At 32.3% G+C, this 19873-nt stretch overlaps 2 protein-coding genes across 6 annotated transcripts; both read left to right on the top strand.

Moving 5' to 3' along the window:
- Positions 1-2572: 2572 nt before the first annotated feature.
- On the top strand, positions 2573-8309 carry LOC110099419 (isopentenyl phosphate kinase; the record flags this gene model as incomplete). The annotated part of the gene is given in 8 exon segments (XM_020826556.2): positions 2573-2634; positions 2879-2935; positions 3466-3501; positions 3634-3711; positions 4470-4536; positions 4645-4707; positions 7028-7131; positions 8077-8309. Coding segments are annotated over 8 exon segments (590 nt in total), but the record flags the coding sequence as incomplete, so codon positions are not given.
- A 912-nt stretch (positions 8310-9221) lies between these two features.
- Positions 9222-19806, top strand: LOC110099411 (clp protease adapter protein ClpF, chloroplastic). Of its 5 annotated transcripts, none has more exons than XM_028697924.1 (11): positions 9225-9417; positions 10094-10458; positions 10641-10700; positions 10804-10871; positions 11108-11186; positions 11314-11407; positions 14554-14666; positions 16616-16661; positions 19236-19276; positions 19343-19501; positions 19646-19806. In XM_028697924.1, the coding sequence occupies exons 2-10, from the start codon at positions 10132-10134 to the stop codon at positions 19499-19501; spliced, it is 987 nt and encodes a 328-aa protein (XP_028553757.1). In that variant the 5' UTR covers positions 9225-9417; positions 10094-10131; the 3' UTR covers positions 19646-19806. The 5 variants fall into 5 exon arrangements, with proteins under 5 accessions (XP_028553756.1, XP_028553757.1, XP_020682206.1 ...); XM_020826545.2 differs by having other exon boundaries at positions 9229-9417; positions 10780-10871; XM_020826546.2 differs by having other exon boundaries at positions 9230-9417; positions 10138-10458; positions 10780-10871.
- Positions 19807-19873: the final 67 nt, after the last annotated feature.

Genomic DNA, 19873 nt, shown 5'->3' on the forward strand with positions numbered 1-19873 from the left:
TATTCTCAAATTTATTGCACATTAAATATTTAATTATAACAAATAGTTGTGCATATTATAATGTTCAATAATAGCAAGAAATGAAGAAAAGATAATTACTATAACTAACATTTCCATTTTTTTTATTCTTCTCAATTAATCATTCAGTCAACATAATGCAATAATATGTAATAATTATAATAAAAATAAAAGAAAATTGTAATTGTTATAAAACAATTGTAATTACCCACTTAATTTATCTCGTGTGTTCAAATCCTTCTAAATCTTCAATTATTGAAATAGTTTTTCTATATATATATATATATATATACCTTAAAACTATAGTTCCATTAAATTTTGAACACGTTTTGTATTAACATTTAAGTCTCTCATACCTATTTGTTTTCTATAACTCTTTTTGAAAACCAATACTATATCTTAGTTCATCAATCAATTCATTCGCTAAATTGATCTTCCTATTTTTGTAGAATTAAAGTTTCATTGTCAATATTAATCTCCAAACTTTCAATTCAATAACAAATTTAATTCATTCATGTATAAAAAAATTAAAATGAAAATAACTAACCTTCTATGAAAGTAGTTGAGCACTCTTCCTCTTCTTCTTGACTGCATTCAACTTCTTCAAATAAATAAACGAACCTATCTTACAAAAGAATTTGCATCAATCAACGATTAAATTCTACAATTAGTGCAAGTTAAATATTCTTGATTTAAATTTAATTAAATCAAAGTACTTCGGTGATCTTTCTTCCCTTCCAATTTCCTTCCCTTTCTCTCTCAAATTTCTTCCTCTGAAATCAATTGACATGTATACTCCTTAAATTTAAATTACGAAATAATTTACACCAAAATGAACAAAAAAACACAAACTTACATCCTCCTTCCTCTCGACACATTTTTGTCTTGGCACAATGCTTCTTGCGCGCACTTGATTTCACTGGAGTGAGCGAAACGAAATTATCTCTCACGAGGAGTCGTTGCTATTCACTCCCGAACTCGATTCCTCACTCAAACAAGTGATCCGACCTCGACAGATCCTCCCGAGCCTGCATGCAGTTCGTTCAATCTGTGTTCGCCCACTGTTCTTCTCCGGTGCTCTTGCCGTTGTTAATAGAGGTCTAGTTTAGTTGAACCGAACATGCCCGGTTCTTACACATATAAGTGACTATGCTCAAAATGGGAAGATAAATTAAAGTCATCTAAGAATTTTTGTTTGCACATAAAACTTGCATGGTTTATCCAAAATAAGGTAAGATTTCAAAATCAAATTAAATATAAAACCTCCTTATGAAGCTTAGTATGCTATCCAATATTGATTGATTGCTTATCTATAAGGTTGGACTGATCAAAATCAGCAACACATTTATTTTCTTAGCTGATAAACATTATTTACGCAGCCTTTTGAGTCACATGTACAGTAAAAGCCCTCACATTAATGATCAGGCAGCTAAAGAATGTTTGCATTGTTGAGTCAATATACATAGCTTCTAGGGTTAGGCGTCTTTGTTTATGGCTGATAAACATTACTTGCTTAAACATGATTCAAAATCAACATCAAATTTATTTTCTTAGCTGAAAAATATTATTTGCATAGTCTCGTGAGTCTCATATAAAATACAAACCCTTACATTAATTACTGGACAACTAAAAAATGCTTGCATTATTGAGTCAGCATGCATACTTTTTATGATTAGGTGTTTTAGTTTTTATGGCTAAGTTGTAAGTTTTATTTTTTAATATCAAAACAACCTAACCTATCTTATAGATGCATTGAGATGAAGGCTCTATGGTTTAAAAGCTCTAAGGTAGATTTAGCTGGTCATCCTTTTCAGACAGAATTGCAAGACCATATCTTAGGTTGACTTTAGTGAGCTTCCAACTCATAAGTCCCCAACTCATAAGTCCCTTGCATCCGTTAGATTTAGATTCAAGTTACTACCTTATTGGTGGCTATCAACTTAGATCTAAAATCCGAGAATGATGTAAGTCTCAACCACATCATAACTCCTCCCCTTCTTAGGAATTTTCTAAGATTGCTGAAATATAAATTCCAATCTTCTAAATAAGTTTCTTGGTTTCCTTGTGAAATTATTTCTAAATTTGATCCAATCACCTTTTCAATTCCAAGTTCAAATCAGTAAAATTAAAATCTCTAAAATCATGGTCAATATTTTAATTAAGAGACTGTAAATCACTATTTTAATCGAAAGTTTTCTCAAGGGTCAAATATTCTTGGGATGAAATTAACTACAGTGTCTTGCTCTTACGAGGAATCTACATTAGAGAATAAAATAAATCTTATTCGATCAAATATATTGGGTAGTGAAAAATCTCCGTATATATAGCCAAAAAAAAGTAATTTTGTTATTTATTCTATGGTGAAATAATATTTTTACCCTTCAACATATTGCACACACAATATTTTAAATTTGTTGTTGACAAAAGTTCCTCGTTAATGAGAAACATACAAAATAATATATGTACATATATAACTACACTAGTAGCAACCTGAATAGCTAGTGCGGTATTAGGTGACACAGCTGTCCTGATAACAATTTTCCTTCTCTTGCAGAAGGAATAACTGCTGTGGGGATATCACCATTTGCTTGCGGGTGGTCAACTCAGGGTAGAAATGTCAGCAGCAACTGTAAAATCTATGAATATTTTTGTTGTATTTATGCATTTTGCTTTGGACTTAACATGCTTGAGTGATTCTAAAAATTCTATTTGAATTTTGATATATAGCTTGTCAACTCTTCAATATACTGGCGATTTTCAGTTCTGTTCTTGTTCTTGAAAATTATATGATTGCAGATTTTTATATTACTAACCAGTAGGAGAGCATGCTTCTGAAATTCATATCCTCCGCTGTTTGCAGATTGCTTGTGCTGATGTTTCTCAGATCACTAAAGCTCTTTGTGCTGGGTTTGTCCCTGTAAGTCATCAGAGCTTATTTCTCTGAGATATTTAGGCTTCATTTGGGACAGTTTTTTTGTTTCTTTCTAAAACTGCTTTATAATATTCTTGAATTAAAAAATTTTATACTAAAAAGTCATTTTAGGAAGCAGTACGAAAGCTGTCCCAAACGAAACCTTAGTTGCAACTGCTCACTTTTGTAAGTTTAACAGAGCTTTTAACTTCTCTAGTATAAAGAAGCTTGCAAGATAACTTATTATCACCCCCTTACTAAACCCTGCAAATTTTTGTTGCTCAGGTATGTAGATTTTGGGCACATAAGATTTTACTAGTCCAAGTTCATTTAATTACCCACGGTTTCTTTTGCAACAAGCATAAGATCTCAATATATCTTACATTATTGTGCCGAACTTATATTGTATACCACTTGTGCACGTGAATTAAAGAGGCTTTGTTTCCATGCTTCCCAGCCATTTCTATTAATTACTAAATTATTGGCACTGTTGCATTTTTTCCTTGTTCTGAAATTTGATGGCTATTTTTTTCTAGGTTTTGCATGGAGATGCCGTGATAGATCATTCCCAGGTTGAATTTTACAAAACATCCATTGAATTCTTTCATTTTTTTGCTATAGGTCTTGAATTCGTGATTATTTACTGGTAGGAATTTAAAAGCTAAATTCTTAATCCATTTCTAAAGATAGGATTGAATGACCAGGGTTGCACCATACTAAGTGGAGATGTCATTATTCGCCATCTCGCACAACACCTATTGCCAGAATATGTTGTATTCCTTGTATCCTTTATCATTATTCAACAATGCTTTTATATGCAATAGGGCTGTCAAAATCGGGTCACGGGTCGGGTTTGAGTTCAACCCGAAACTGACCGACACTGTTTGATCCTACCCGAACCCGACATGCTTCAGGTATGTTTTACTAAATTTTTTTTATTTAATTCAATTTATTTAAACCTAAATCAAATTAAGGTAAGATTTACTTCAATCAATTTAAAATAAATCAAGCTTAATTTAATTTGGGCAATAATGTTTATTATTTTTTAGAAATATCATTTACTTATTTCATAACAATTTTTAAAACACTCTTAAATTAATTAAAAATGGATCAAACCGGGTTGATTTCGGGTTTCCGGGTCAACCCGAACCCGACCTGATTTTATAAAATGGGTTGAAATCCCTAATTCGAACTTGACCCGGTTCGGGTTGACCCGAACTGAAAAATTTTGAGTTGGATTCGGGTCGGGTCAAATATTGACACCCCTAATATGCAACTCATGGTATATTCATGTCTGGTTAAGATTTATCCTTTCATTTTTTGTTACTAAGGCTTCATTTGGCACAATTTTTTTATTGCTTTCTAAAGCAGCTTTCTAGTACAAAAATTTCTTGAATTAGAAATTTTTGTACTGGAAAGCCATTTTAGATCCCAAACGAAGCCTAAATGTTTGTTCCGTGGAAACCTAGGCAGTAAGGATTGCCCTTAGTTTGATGTATTTGGGGGATTTCCTTGATTTGCCAACAATTTTGCAACGAAGACAGATGTTCTTGGTGTATATGATCGCCCACCAACAAATCCAAACGCCAGACTTCTCCGAGAGATCAGTAAGCTTTCGTTTAGTAGAATTGGGACCAAATCCTTCTCTAACTAAATTAGTTCAATCCACGGATTTACATTCACAATTGTGCGTAAAATTTGATTGTATATTACAGCTGTGGATGAAGAAGGAAATTGGTCGATTATAAACCCTACACCAGGGGATGTGGAAAAACAAGGTATTTGAGCTGTTGTCATTTTAGATTAATTATTCGAACTATTTGTCTTTTGTGATGCTATATAATTTAGAGAATTCATGAAATGAACTCTTACTGGAATTTCGAGACTAGAGAAATGAAAGAACAGGCTTTTGTTGTAAATAGTGTTAGGTTTGATATGACCATGCCACTAAAAGTCAATAAAAATCTCGCACACTTTTAGATTTATTTCGAGAGAAAAAGGCCAAAAGAGTCCTCGGACTATTTGTATGTAGCCAATTTAGTTGTAAAGTATTACATTTCTCTCTAATTTAGTTCATCGGTTATACAAAACTATTTCAAATTGCCCCTCATGAAAAAATTAAGGGAAATCATCTAGTCATGTATGGTTACAATAATGACATGAAATCTTTATTCCACTGTGTGGGCTGGGTACATGAATCTTTTTTCTCTATTGTTCCCTAGTCATGTATGGGTGTTGATGTAAATTTTCATATTTCAAAGCATCCCTATATTTGAATTAGATTCATTCATACTCCATTTTCAGAAAATTTATAGTCTAGATGTAATGTTTGATGATTTGAGCCCAATGATGCTAAGTATGCATGAATCATACTTGTCAACGACGAATGTCACACCACGACACAAAATTCCCCGTGGAGCTATGACGCATGACGCGCCATTTTAAACATGATGTACAATGTAAATTAATTAAAAAAATATTTATTAATATTAAGTACTATTAAATAACAAACATATTGATTAGAGTAAAATTTAAGCATAAATATCATGTCAAATAGAAAAAAATGACAATTTTAGATCTTACAGAAACTTAAATCAATAGATTTGAGCAGGATTAAGCATAATTTGGCCTAAATCCCGTCAAATAGTAAAAATGACAGCTTTAAATTCTAAAAAAAGTTAAATCATTTAAATTTGTTTGATATTTTATTAATGTGATGTTTGATTAATTAATAATTAATTGTGATATTAATATATAAACCTTAAAATATTTAATTATAATTTATAATTTGAAACTTATATCATGTTAAGAAAATAGCACCTACCATTTGCGCCTTACATCATGCACCATTACGATTGCATGGCGCAAATAGCGCGCTATTTTGATGCAACGCGCCACACCAAGCAAATAGCTCCGTGTGTGCGCCGTGCCATGCACCATTTTGTGCCATTGACATGTATGACCTTTATCTAGGTCCAAATGAACCTAAAATTTTTAATCAAGTATAATCGAAAACTTTTTGAGACCATTTAGTGATGTCTTTGCATGGCATTGCTGCAAGCCTATAATTCAAGATTATTGTTGTAATTCTACAATTAGATCATTCCCAACTATTTGCCAGTCACAAGTTTCTGTCTTCTCAGTGAGATTATTTATTGTTTTAAGTCTATAATTAGGTCTTATACTCTACTATTCCCAATGAGATATTTATAATGTCATAAAGACTCAAAATACATTAACTACCTATTAAAAGCTATAATATTCATTACAGACACACGATTTCTAAGTTCTCCTATAACTTGTTTTACCAATCTAACTTCCCGCTACATTCGTTGACCCTGCCCTATCATATGTACGATTTGACGTAGAAAAATAGTACAATAAATGAATTGCGGTAAAAAAGACATGATATATTACAAGAGTGAGACTTTGGCTTCATTTGGGATGGCTTTCTTGCTGCTTTCTAAAGCTGGCTGCTTTAGAAAGTAGCATAAAAGCTGTCTTAAATGAAGCTTTTGAGCAATTCACCTGCAATATTGGTACTGAAGAAAACAATGAACCTACATTTTAGCATCATAAATAGAGAAAATAAATTTTTATAGTGTCTAAGTGATATGCAACTGCTTTTCTTGAGCTATGGTGCTTTCAGTTTTTGGTTCTTGCCTAAGGCTAAGGTTTTGTTTGGGATGCCTTTCTTTATGCTTCTTAAAACAGTTTTTTAATATACAAATTTTAATTTTTGTACTAGAAAGCTTTTGTATGAAGCAATAGGAAAGCTGTTCCAAATGAAGCCTAAGGCTTCGTTTGGGACGGATTTTTTATTGCTTTCTAAAACGGAGTTTTAGTACAAAAATAAAAAATTGTGTACTAAAACTCCGTTTTAGAAAGCAGTAAAAAAGCCGTCCCAAACGAAGCCTAAGTCTTTGTTTGGGATTATTCTTTTGGGACAGCTTTCTTACTACTTCTTAAAAATCTTTTTTGTAAAAAAAAATAATTAATTATTAATAAGTTACTTTAAAAAAGTAATAAAAAAGCTGTCTCTGCAGCTTCCAGCCTTCCATAGATTCTTATGTTTCTTACGTTGAGCTCTACCTGCAGTGGAGATAACAGTTGCTTCTCACGACACAACTGGTGGAATGGAGACAAAGATATTAGAAGCAGCAGTGATTGCTAAACTCGGCATCAATGTATACATAACCAAGGTGAGAATATTTTCTCTGTAGAAACAAAAAGGGTAAAACTTGGGATCAAAATTTTGTTGGAATGAGTTTTAGAACGGAAAAAATTGGGAAAGAATATTCTGTTCAAAATTTATTCAGATGATTATCAAAATTATTTGATTTTTTTTTTTTTGAGAAAATACAATATAGAGAATGGTTAAAACAATCTCTGAACTATTTATTGGTTCATTTTAGGTTTCATTTGCGACGGCTTTTTTACTGTTTTTTTAAAGAAAATTTTAGTACAAAAATTAATTTTTATACTAGAAAGTTGCTTTAAGAAGCAATAAGAAAACCCTCCCAAACGAAGCCTTAGACGTTGTTTGGGGCGGCTTTCTTACTTTCTAAAAATAACTTTGTAGTACAAAATTTTTTTGAATAAAAATATTTTGTACTAAAAAGCCGTTTTCCAAAGCAATAAAGAAGCTGTTCCAAACGAAGCCTTAGGCAGTTAGGCTTCGTTTGGGACCGCTTTCTTACTGCTTTCTGAAGCAGTTTTCTGGTACAAAATCTTTTAGTTTAAGAAATTTTTGCACTAAAAAGCTGTTTTAAGAAGCAACAAGAAAACTATCGCAAACGAACCCTTAGTCTCAAACTATCATGTGTTTGATGTACTTTTTTTACTCTTTAAATTTGTTCCAAAATAATTCAAATGGACTATTTTGGATTATATTGAACATGTTTATAATCTTAGACTAAAATGACTCCATAAATAGCCCAGAAATTATTTTGATGTATATATTTTTTATAATATGCAAGTAGTTAGTCATAATCAATCAACTATTCTGTTGCACTTTTCTCAATCTAAATAAAAAATTATAACATTCATATCACCAAAATCTGAACAGATTATTCTCACCATTTTTTCTCCCAACAAAAAATTTCTCCTTTCTGGTTCTTGTCATGCATGTGATTCTGTGTATGCAGGTTGGCACTGAACATTCCCTTAGAGCTCTGAAAGGTGAAATAACTGATGACTGGCTTGGAACTGTTATACGCTCCAGCAAAAAGCTAAGTCCATATACTGAGGCCTCTCTTGAGACAACTTAATTTTATCTTTTTTGTTTTGAAATGAAAAATTTATTTTTTGGTTGTTATTTGTATGTGATATTTTTGTAAAATTGTTTTTTACAGAACTTCATTTTTGTACTATTTTCAAAGCCTTTTTTTAGTATTGGATTTTCCGATACAAACCTTCATTCTTTCAAACAAATTCTAGGTAACCAAATGAAGTCTTGGACAACTTTTTTGCTGCTTTCTAAAACAACTTTCTTGAATTAGAAGATTTTATATTAGAAAGTCGTTTTAGGAAGCAGTATGAAAGCTGTCCCTAAGACTTCGTTTGGGCCGGCTTTGTTTCTGCTTCTTAAAACAGCTTCCTAGTACAAAATTTTAATTTTTATACTAGGAAGCTACTTTAGGAAGCAATAAAAAAGCTGTCCCAAACAAAGCCTTTGTCTTCAGTTGGGACAACTTTTTTACTATTTTTTAAAATAATTTTTTAGTATAAATTTTTTGAATTTTGTACTAAAAAAATCATTTTAAATGAAGCCTTAATAAACCTTATTCATGACTATATATGTTTTATAATAAATAGATTAATTATCTAAGAATTTAGCTCTTCAATTCTAGCTATTTGGGATTTCGATAAATGCCAATGATGTCTGCTACTGAACTCCTTATTTTCTTGATTTTTTTTAAAGGTAAGGACTGAATAAACTTATAAAATACGGCATTATGGGGCCTAATGGATTTAATATTTTAAATAAATAAATTATATATATATCATATAAATTCCCCCAGAAATTTTTTTTATTCTAATTATATTTTAATTAGGATTTTCACCAAATTTCTTTTAAATTATAAAATATTCCTATTATTACATATAATAATGCATTCTATTTATCATTATATATAATTATTTGTATTATTTAAATTTAAGTTTTTGAAAATAAAAAATAATAATATTTTGTACATCTAGTTAATTATCAAGCCTATTTATTTATTTTTAATCTGGATTTTCTGAGGTTTTTTTTTTCATAATATATAAACGTAAATAATATCTAAAATATATTAAATTATGTAGATGAAAATAGCAGTTCACAATAACTATATCGTCTCCGTACTGGAAATGGCTGGAGCGCCTAATTCCTCAGGTCGGCTATCAACGCATCAGATTTCTAGGGTTTTAACTTCTGCACAAGGAAGAAGGGAAAGTGGTCGAAGGCTACTCCATTAATGCTCTAGGGTTTCGACTTTCTTTGACTGGTGCGACTTCTTTTCCTATGTGCTCCCGCACGCTGCTCTAATTTTTTTAATATTTTTATCGTCTTCTTGTCTGCTTAGTGGACTAATTGAATTCTTCGAGCATTGTTTGCTTCATATTATAATGTTTAAACTATTTCTCTATGAATTGCGAAATGTTCACTCCTCAAATTGGAGAAAAGATTCCCCACTAAGAAAATAGGAGAAAAGGCAGCTGTTAATTGTTTATACAGATAGTAGAATTTGCATATATTCGTTAAGTTCTTTGAATGGTGAGATTTAATAAATCTTGAATTTAATAGAATACGGGGCTGAAACTGGATTTATCAAAGCAGTTGGATGGAATGCCCCCAAAATTCTGTTTGATAGGATTTAAGCTAAAGCTTGTTTAAATAGGAAGCCAGATTTGTATTGTTCTATTTCTGTGGAGTATTGGCTTCTTGAAGCGACCCTTCGGTTCCCAACTCACCAATTATTTCAAGTTATCCTGTTTTGTTTCGCTTTGTGGTCATGTATCTCCTTACCTAGTTCATGCTTTCTGCTCTTATTGATAAGCACAAATGTTGTTGATTATTGTTAATCTTTTTGATAAATTAAAGCAATTTCAATACTTAAAATATAAAATAGAAAAAACTTGTCTTCTGAATGCGGAAGCATATGGATTATGTGAATCTCACAGGGAAAGAATTTGAGTTGAGCGCTTTGTCAAATCAACTCATGCAGGGTGTTTCAGTGAGCTCCTTAGCAGCCTTGGCAAGTGGTGGGAGCTGCCGAGCAGTTTCTTTATTCAAAGATTATTTGAAGCTTTTAAATAGGAGTGGCATAAATCCTATGGTTGATGGCTCCTGCTTTGGGCGTCAATGCATGCTGAGGTTATACTCAATAAACACTAATAGAGCCAGGAGGCTGGATTCAAGGATCGGAGCTACATGGTTGTTCAGTGGAGGTGGTAAAAAAATGGATGCAAGCATAGAGCGTAGTGAAGCAACTAATGAGGAGATTGTAGTATTCTTTTTTCAGTTGGACTTAGAGACTCGGATACAGGTGACCTTTTTAATGCTTTTGAGTTCTTAGGAATATTCATGCGCAAGTTGTTTCCATTTTGTGAATTCTATTTTCTTCTCCATTGTATTATTTTATAAACAACTTTTTAAGAGAATTCTACTTCTCATTTATAAAGAACAAAATTTATACCTCTTTTATTCATATTCAATTATGTTTTGCAGTATGCTCTAAATACAGAACAATTTGATGTCGCACAACAATTAAGAAACAAGCTTAATGAGGTATATTGGTTGTAGTCTTTTTCAATCTAGATTTTTGAATAATAATAGAAGGTCAATGGATCCTTATTACTATTTGAAGGTTGAAACGGAAATAATTAAACAGCAAGAAGCTAAAAGGGGATCCTCAAGAAGTGAGGCTCAAGACAAAGCATTAAACTTATTACGATTGCGGTAAGTATTTTGACTTGATTTTCTCCATTTTCCTTTGAGTTGATTATACTTATGTTTAGATTCTTGCTGCATAATTTTTTTTATTGCATTTAAGATCAATTTTTAATAGATGGTATGCTGAAGTTTAGGCAATGTTGATTTTTCTTCATTTTCATTGAAATTTTAATAGGTAGCTTTTTCCATCATCATTTTATACTCCAAGAAGAGCTACAATTGTGAAAACTTATTATTTGCAGTGCAGACCTTCAGAAAGCTATTGATAATGAAAAGTATGTAGTTGCCGCAAAGTTGCGGGATGAGATCTCAAAGCTTGAGGTATTAAAAGTGCTAAATAAAAAATTATTTTTTGTGGGATGTTGCATCTTTTTGTCCTTTTTTTTTTCTTCTAGATGCCTAATAAATGCCCTTGGAGTCTTATACAATGGTATCTGACTGACTGCAGGTTGAATCTTTGGCTGCATCTGCAAAAGCTTTAGCTTATGAGAATGCTCAGTATGCATATCGGTTGGGTGAGAAAGTAAGGCACAAGATATTTGGTGAGGGTTTTGCTGTCTCTTAACACTTGTCTTGTTGAAAGCATTTCCTTATATTGCCTTATTTATCCTTTTCCTAGTTTTGGTCGAGGTTTACCATTCTTCAGTAAATTTTGAGGTAACTCAAACTTTACTTCGTTTTTTGTAGATCATATGGCTTAATCTGTCATCATTTGGTTATTTAAATTCTACTACTCAAATTTTCTTTACAGAAAACAGTTTCAATAGATTCTGACCACAACTGACACATAACATTAATGATTACAAAGAAGTATAGAATGACAAAATTAAATCAATTAAAGGTACCTCGAATCAGCCAACTTTGGTCGAACTAAGTAAAATATAAGATCATTATATTTAAAATGTAAAACAACATGCCACCACATATTGGTAGCGCGCACGCATATATATATATATATATATATATGTATATATATATATATATGTATGTATATATATGTATATGTATATATATATGTATGTATATGTATGTATGTATGTATATGTATGTATGTATGTATATGTATGTATGTATGTATGTATATATGTATGTATGTATGTATGTATGTATGTATAAGTTAAATCTCTCGTTTTTTTTTTTAAAAATGTGTTGACTCTCACGTAATTCTTCATTTTCCGTACGTCTCAATTTGCATGTCGTCACCTTGCACATTGGCAATTTTGTGTTTTGACTCATGCGGCAGTCTAGGCAATGAATCTTTTTTCATGATAATTTTGACGTTCTGTGCAATTTATTTTACTTATAGATGACGTTTAGATGACTTCTCGCAATGTTGCGTTCGCTCTAATCCAGCATTGGATGCTTTCTTAGTAATTTCGACGTTCCGTGGGTGATGACATCCATATCATGAACGAATGACATTTAGATGATTTCGTGTGGTGTCGCATTCATAGATTTATGGTGGTGCTATTGCGATAATTGCTTCTTATAGGAGGGGGATGTCTTTATTTATTCCAAGCTTTTAGCTTGAAACTAAAGCCTTTAATTGACGGTTGGAGGGCGCTATTTGGCTTGGAAGTTTTACGTGAGGGAGACTTGGAGTTAGGAGTAAGAAGGAGCGCACAAGAGAGAGATGTGAGGCAAACTGTATAGGGGAGACGAGGGAGAGTGAGTCGAGCAGGAGAGTTTGGGGTTTCTAGAGGCACCATACACAAGCAACTTGGGAGCAAGATTTGGAGGTGGTGCCTGGGTTTAGCACGAAGACGTGGAGATTGTGAAGTAAGCAAGGTTGAAAACTCAAGGTGAAGGATAGATTTTTGAGCCATTTGGTCATGCTTTGGTAAAATATCAAGAGAGAGTGAGTATGTGAGCCATTTGATCTTACTTTCTTATGATGCTTGGGTGAGGCATGAACATGGAAGCAGGAGACATGTGAGTTGTAGCTTTAAAGGTTATATGTGTATTATTATTACTATTTTCTTTTTTCTATGATTAATTACACTGAAAGATATAGACTACTTACAAAACTTATAGTTTGCTTCAGTTTGCTTCTATCTGAGATTGAATTTTTGTTTCTACCGGCATTTTGGTTACCTAAGCTGCTGTTGATCCAAATTGTTAAGATTTTTCTGGCGCATGGAGTATGGAGTTGCCCATCAACGAAGCTATAAAATTTGTTTAGTCATTGGACTTTTTCCTCCTATTATATTTCTGCAATACATGGAGACATTTATTTTATCAAATGATCCCACAATGTAACTTCCTCCCCCGCTATCTTCTACCAAACTCTTTATGAGAAGATTATTGTTAGCTAGGTGAATTGATACAATACAAATTAGCTAATTTGGCTTATAAAATTTTGGATTTTTATAAGCTAATTATAAGGATTCAAATCAGGTACGAAGGAGCTGAACCAAACTAATTTTAATATCATTTTAGGCCCATATTTAACTATTGTCGAACTCTCTATTATTTTTATTTGATTTATTTTATTAGGTTGAATTATTCTTGTAGGATTAATTTTGATTTGAATGTTTGGATAGGATTTGACTTGTTTTCAAGGTAGGATTAGATTGGATTTATTCTTTGATTAATCCTATTTCTATAAGTAAAAATCATGATTAAACGTTAATGACTGCAACTTATATGTATGGGCAATTGAGTGCTCTTTTGATTCATTTGTATATGCGTATCGCACCAAATTGAATGCATGTAGTTATTTGTTCTTCTTCCTCTTTCACCTCTTCGCTTCTTTATTTTTAGCAAATATGCATACAACTTTATAATCTTAATTATGAATTATAGTATAATTTCATAAGAAAACCCCACCTTTTTCGTGTGGGCTCCTTTGTTTAGTTTTGGAAAGTTATTGTCTTTGTCTGGCGACCTCAATGGAACCAATTTTTTTTTTACAAACCATTTACTATTACCAATATTTGGATTTTTATCATCCTACTCTACATTAATAGCAGCACGGTTTTTCTATTTTCATAGCAGTCAACTAAATGAGTTACTTCTCAGATATTGTATTTAAAATATATTGTGCATAAGTTATGATATTTGTTCTTAGAAAAGTTAGCTGTCCAAGTTTTAACTCGTTATTACTTGTGAAGACATTATTTCTTTATTCTTTTCTAGACGGATTTTCTTCTTGATCATATCTATAGATTTTTCCTTCGAGTTGCATGAACTGAGTGCATGCTCATATTTACTAGTTATCTTGAAGAGCCTTAGTATTATTACTGCTTTTGTTTGAAATATTCTAAATTCTGCCAGATAATGATTTGCGTAGTTTATCTTAAGCACTTTTCAGAGTTTGGACTTTGGACCCAATGTGCGCTAGTGATTCTTATTTGAGTTTAATAACTTGTTCTATGCGATTTCAGGATTAACTTAAATTTTTTTTTTTCATATTCTTCGTAGTTATCTTGATTTATATAGACAGCCTCATTCTCATGTTTTTAATGGCTAGGAGGAATGCTATTTAACTAATATCCCCTGATAGAAGTACAATACGTTGTGTACAGAGTGTTGTATTTGTATTTGTTAATGATAAAGAATGCTCGTGGATCATATGCAATGAGGGCATTTAAATGGTTTAGGGAAGAACCTTATTTCAGAGTTTATATGAGAGACTCTCTAGGTGAAATGCCGAAATAACCATAGTATTTTGGTTACTGCATTGCAGGCTATCGTGCAGTAATTTGTGGCATGGATCCTATATGCTGTGAATCAAGTTCCTGGATGGGGATTGCAAATGTTGAAAAGTTATCTCAAGGGCCGAACCAACCGTTTTATCAGGTATTTATGACCCGCAAGATGAATATTATCTGCTTAAGATAGGAATGTATCTAATATAAATATGACTTAATGCTATGTAGAGTGGGGTGGCTCTACGAGCTACAATTTAGATTGCTCATGCTTTAACCTTCATCTCATAATTTCATATTTAGGGAAAAGTATTTCTGCAGTCTAGTGGTAAAAGTGTGTATCTCGATATGCTCTTTAATTATAGTTTTTATACTATGTTTAGAGATGAACAAGTTTTTTTAATGGATGTCCAATGTGAAAATACGATTGATTGTAGTGACCTTAGCACCCTAAATGAAAATAAAGATTTTTGTTTCAGACCTAAAAAGACTTGGTTAGAAAATATTAGAAATGATCTTTCTTTATTAGATTTGAACGAGAATTTGACTTTTAATAGGACACAATGGAAAACAAGGATTCATGTAGCCGACTCCACGTAGTGAGATAAATGCTTGTTGTTGTTGTTGGAGATTTTCATTAAGAACTTTGAATCTAGCCATTATAGCATGCTGTCCACTTTTAGAAATCCTCTACATAGTAAGTCATGAACATGTTAAGTTGGCAGCGTGAACTCTGAAAAGTTCGTGGTAAGATTATAGTTTATTTTATGAAGGGCAATGATTGGGTCTTAATAGATTTAGAATACCAATTGGATGGAAAAGAAGAAGATATGATGCGGTTAAAAAGTAGGATTGATGATATATTTCGGTTATGGAAGATTGCTTGACAGTCTTTTGATTTTACATGCATTATTTGTTACATAATATAAATCAAATGGGGATTGATGTTGAGTCTGATGCATTAGTAGTTTAGTCCATTTTCTATCAAAAGACTTAAGCCTATAAGTAAGGCCATACCATTTGTTGTTTTTATATAAACATTTTTTTTCATCTATAATATATGGAAGTAAAATCAATACTTTCATTTGTCTTAACATTCACCCCTCATAAATGCTCTCTACATAAACCATCACACCTCCTTCAACAAGAAACCCTTTTTTTAATACCATGAAGTGTCATGCACTAGAGCTGGGAGTCTCTCGCCCTTAAATTTTGCTTAACTATGATAGAGGCCAAACTAATGAGAGTCATAGACAAACTATCAACTTTAACAACACTTGTGAGAGAATGAGAACCAAATGAAAACCAAAGTTTGGTTGATATACTAGTGCTCAAATACATTTTCAACTTAAAATCTTAAACTTATGGGTGAAAATTAATCATTTAGTAATTCACAACAATATATTTTTCATAGATTCGATGTAAGACAAAACCCAATACTCTCATGTGCTTTAACATAATAAAAGTTAAAAAATATGCATTGGGCGTGAGTTGCGCTAAGGGAAGGAAAATATGGCTGGGACTTGAATGAGATGTGCTGCAACAATTTTTTTACAATCAGACTTTATTAATAGATTAAACATGGGTGGATGAAGAGAAAGATGATGGGTGCACTAAATGATGCCAATAGCATTGATGATGAAGTGTTGATTTATAGCATGACAGTAGTAGTGAATGAAAGGGGCACTAACTTTAGATTAGTTGATTGAGGGCTTTGGCCCCAATTGCAAGGTCTAGAGTTCTAGGCTTGGTGAGAGGCGGTGTAAAAGGCAAATATATATGACATTTGGTGATCAAATAGAATGATAATATAAAAAGTCGAAAAAGAAAAATATTATAAGAAATGAAAGTGGCTGGGAGAGAGATACTTATGTTAAAAATAAAAAATTGAGGGGGGAAGAATGGTTGTCTTATGCTATCATAAATTATATTGATTAATATGATTTAGCTTAATTAACTTATGCATTAACTATCTAAATCCATTAATTAATTGGTGTTTGGTTTGGAACACTAATCAAACATTTTTTTTTTGAATTTAAGTTTGATGCCAGCAATTATTCCTAACCTACTTGCATACTGAAATCCATCCCAATTTTACAGGTTTTGGTTGATGTTCATGACGACCCAAACTTGCTTGTTGCATATGGTATAATAATATTGATCCTCTAATGTTATATTTTCTTTTGTTTGTCTATAATGTAGTTCTCTAGCTCCATTTAGCACCTATAAAGTAAATCATATCTTCAGAATGGAAACATACTGATGGCGAGAGAATCTTTTCTACATCAGTAGTTACTACCTGGTTTTGGGCTATTTGATTGGTGCTGTTTGTCTATGCAATTATAGCTGTGTTTATTGATGTGATTTGATTTTTTTTACAGATACATGCAGCAATTTTATACCAAAAACTAAGTTAGCCTATTCCCTACAAAATCCTTTTGTTTATTTCCTGGCAATCATATTTCACTGCATGAATTCTTCATTCTCTAATTTCTGATTTACAGCATTTTTTACATTGCAGACTGTTTTTGTATGTTTCTGGATCACCTAATGAGCCGTCTTTTTTGCTTTTTAAAATGCACTTTTATGTTAAATTCTTAGAGTTGCAGGTCCACTTGAAATTTAGTTTCTAGGAGGCTAAATAGTCTAACAAAGATTGTATACTTCGATTTCCTCAGCATATGTGGATATTATATTTTGATGTTGTAATATTTCATCCCTTTGAAAGGAGCACAGATTAGCTTAGAGTTGAAGTTTCGATCTCTTTCAATACGTCCATTGTTATCTGTGACACATACAAAGACCATAACTAAACCCCAGCCCTTGTCAGCTGACCGGTACAGAGGACATAATTCAGGTCTTGCTTTTTTTGTAGTTCGCAGTTTGATTTTTTTTTTTTTTTTTGAAGAAACTGAAATTATGCATTAAATATAAAAAAAGGAAGTACAAAAACTAAGTAATAGCTAATCTATCACATTCTTCCGTAACTATCTTAACAAATGATGGAGGAAGATCATTAAAAGAAGTAGAATAAAAAAAAAAAACCAAAAACAGCTAAGGAGGCACAATAATCAGCCACCTTATTGCATTGTCTTGAAACACAAAGAAAAATTACATTTTGAAATGCTTTGTACTTTTTTATAGTTCGCAGTTTGATTAGACTTGCTAAATATGTCACTAATTTGTCATGTTGGTATCATCCCTCACATGTGCTTAATTCTGCTTATGGTTCCTTGAAACAATTGCTTGATTTGATTAGAATGGCATAATGATATTGGAAATAGGAGCAAAAATATTAATCACATCACATTTTTCTTATTTTGTCCAAAGAAATTTTCATTTTGTTGATCATTCATAATTACTCTGCCAGTCTTTGTGCATGCTCCTTCTTTTGACCATTCGTTTGTCTAAAGATTCAGAGCTCTTAATCCTTTTGTACAAGTGATACAAAATTCTAATCCATCAATGCATTTAAGTTTGTCATTAATTTGCCACATGAAATGAGGGAATAGCTTAAGAAGGGACTTCTACATATCGGGAAGTGGTTGATTTACAGTTGTTACAGCTCTCTTGGTACTCTTAGATTTCGTTGAAGCATTTTGTGTTTTTACAGTTGTTACAGCTCTCTTGGTACTCTTAGATTTCGTTGAAGCATTTTGTGCTCAGAATGAAAGTTTAGCTACCTGGGGATGCCAGGACTAGGATTGTATAGCATGCATTTCTTCATCTTCAAATTTAGACTTCATTTGGGGCAGTTTTTTACTGTTTCTTAAAGCAGCTTTTTAGTACAAAAATTAAAATTTTTATACTAAAAAATTGTTTTAAGAAGTAATAAGAAAGGTGTCCCAAACAAAACCTTAGTATCAAAAACAGGTGTAGTGGCATTTTATCCATTAAATTCTATCATGCTACTCAATTTTGCTTCTTAGGATGAACCTTGACTTGTCTTGTATGGATGGATCATCAGCGGTGTTTAGTAAGACCTAATTTAAATAACTGAGAGTGATTGAAATATAAAGAAAAACACACAAAGCATACCAAGAATTCTATATATATTTGCCCAATTGATGGATACATTATGTTACCACCATTGCAGATTTTATAGAGAAATTCACAACCATCATGTCATTTGTATCACATAATGATGACACATCCTCTCTTTCTAATGAAAAAATAATTATGGCAACTGAAAATTACACTCTTCAAAACATCTTTTTACATGCACAACCGGCAACATAAATTAAGCTCCACAATTTAATAAATAACATATTTACTTGGGATCATTATTTAGATATGCATGTAAAGCATTTCAGTTGAGATTTTCACTGAGTGCTTGATGAAGAGGAGAAATTATACTGTGCGGAGACTTGGACGTGGCGTCAGTAGTACTTAGCCGCGATACCGAGCGGTTCCAAGCAGCATCAAGCATATAGGTGATGTGGCGCATTCTTGTTGGTCTCCGAATGGCGTTTGGCGTCCCCATAGAATAATTTTTCAAGGCATGTACCTATCCAATTGTTTCGCTTAGCTTATGTGTAAACTTACCAATATCTTTTGCATGATAAAAATTTTGTAACATATATTGTATCTCCAACAGAGAAAAAGGATTCATATAGTCAACCCCACGTAGTAAGATAAAAGACTTGATCTTATTATATGTTATATATTGTATCTCCAATAGCCATATGTAACATTTCTTTTGGTTCTCTCCTTCCAACAGTTGCAGAGGAGAATCTCAGTGCCACTGAAAAACCAGATTTGGTGAGTTCCAAAATTTTTCCAAACAGATTTCTTCAAACTAGTACTGAGTTGAACTATGGCATGCAGACTAGATTTGATCATCCATATGTTTCCTTTCTGTTTTATGGCACCGATACAACCGGCGACTTCATCCCTATAAAGCAACTACGAGAGAAATTCAGCAGGCCTCGCCATGAAGTTCCCTCCATGGATACACAAGATGGAAATGAAGATGACAATATATAGGTACTCCTCTCATTCATCCTGCTACTCTAACCTCTCTCTGTGCTGTGCTACACAAAAAGAAAAAAAAAAAAAATTAGTACTAAAAATTTTGATCGGTTATCCTGAGCGAATATTTTTACTACAAATTCTCTTGTTCTGCTACAGGCCTGAGGGAAGGTGTAGGGTAAACTTGTTCTCTATTTCTGCAAATCTGCCTTTGGTAGATTGAATAGAAATGTGAATGTTGTTGTTAGACACTAAATGAGGTAACATATATGATTGTTTCTTACCAGCTTAATTAAAATGTGTTAAATAGCTTTAAACAACTTGCTCATTTCACAATAATGTGGAGCACTTTGCTCTTTCTTCGTGGTAGGGGTGTTAAAATAGGTT

This window comes from Dendrobium catenatum, unplaced genomic scaffold (assembly GCF_001605985.2).
Source record: "Dendrobium catenatum unplaced genomic scaffold, ASM160598v2 fragScaff_scaffold_1022, whole genome shotgun sequence".
NCBI lineage: Eukaryota > Viridiplantae > Streptophyta > Magnoliopsida > Asparagales > Orchidaceae > Dendrobium > Dendrobium catenatum.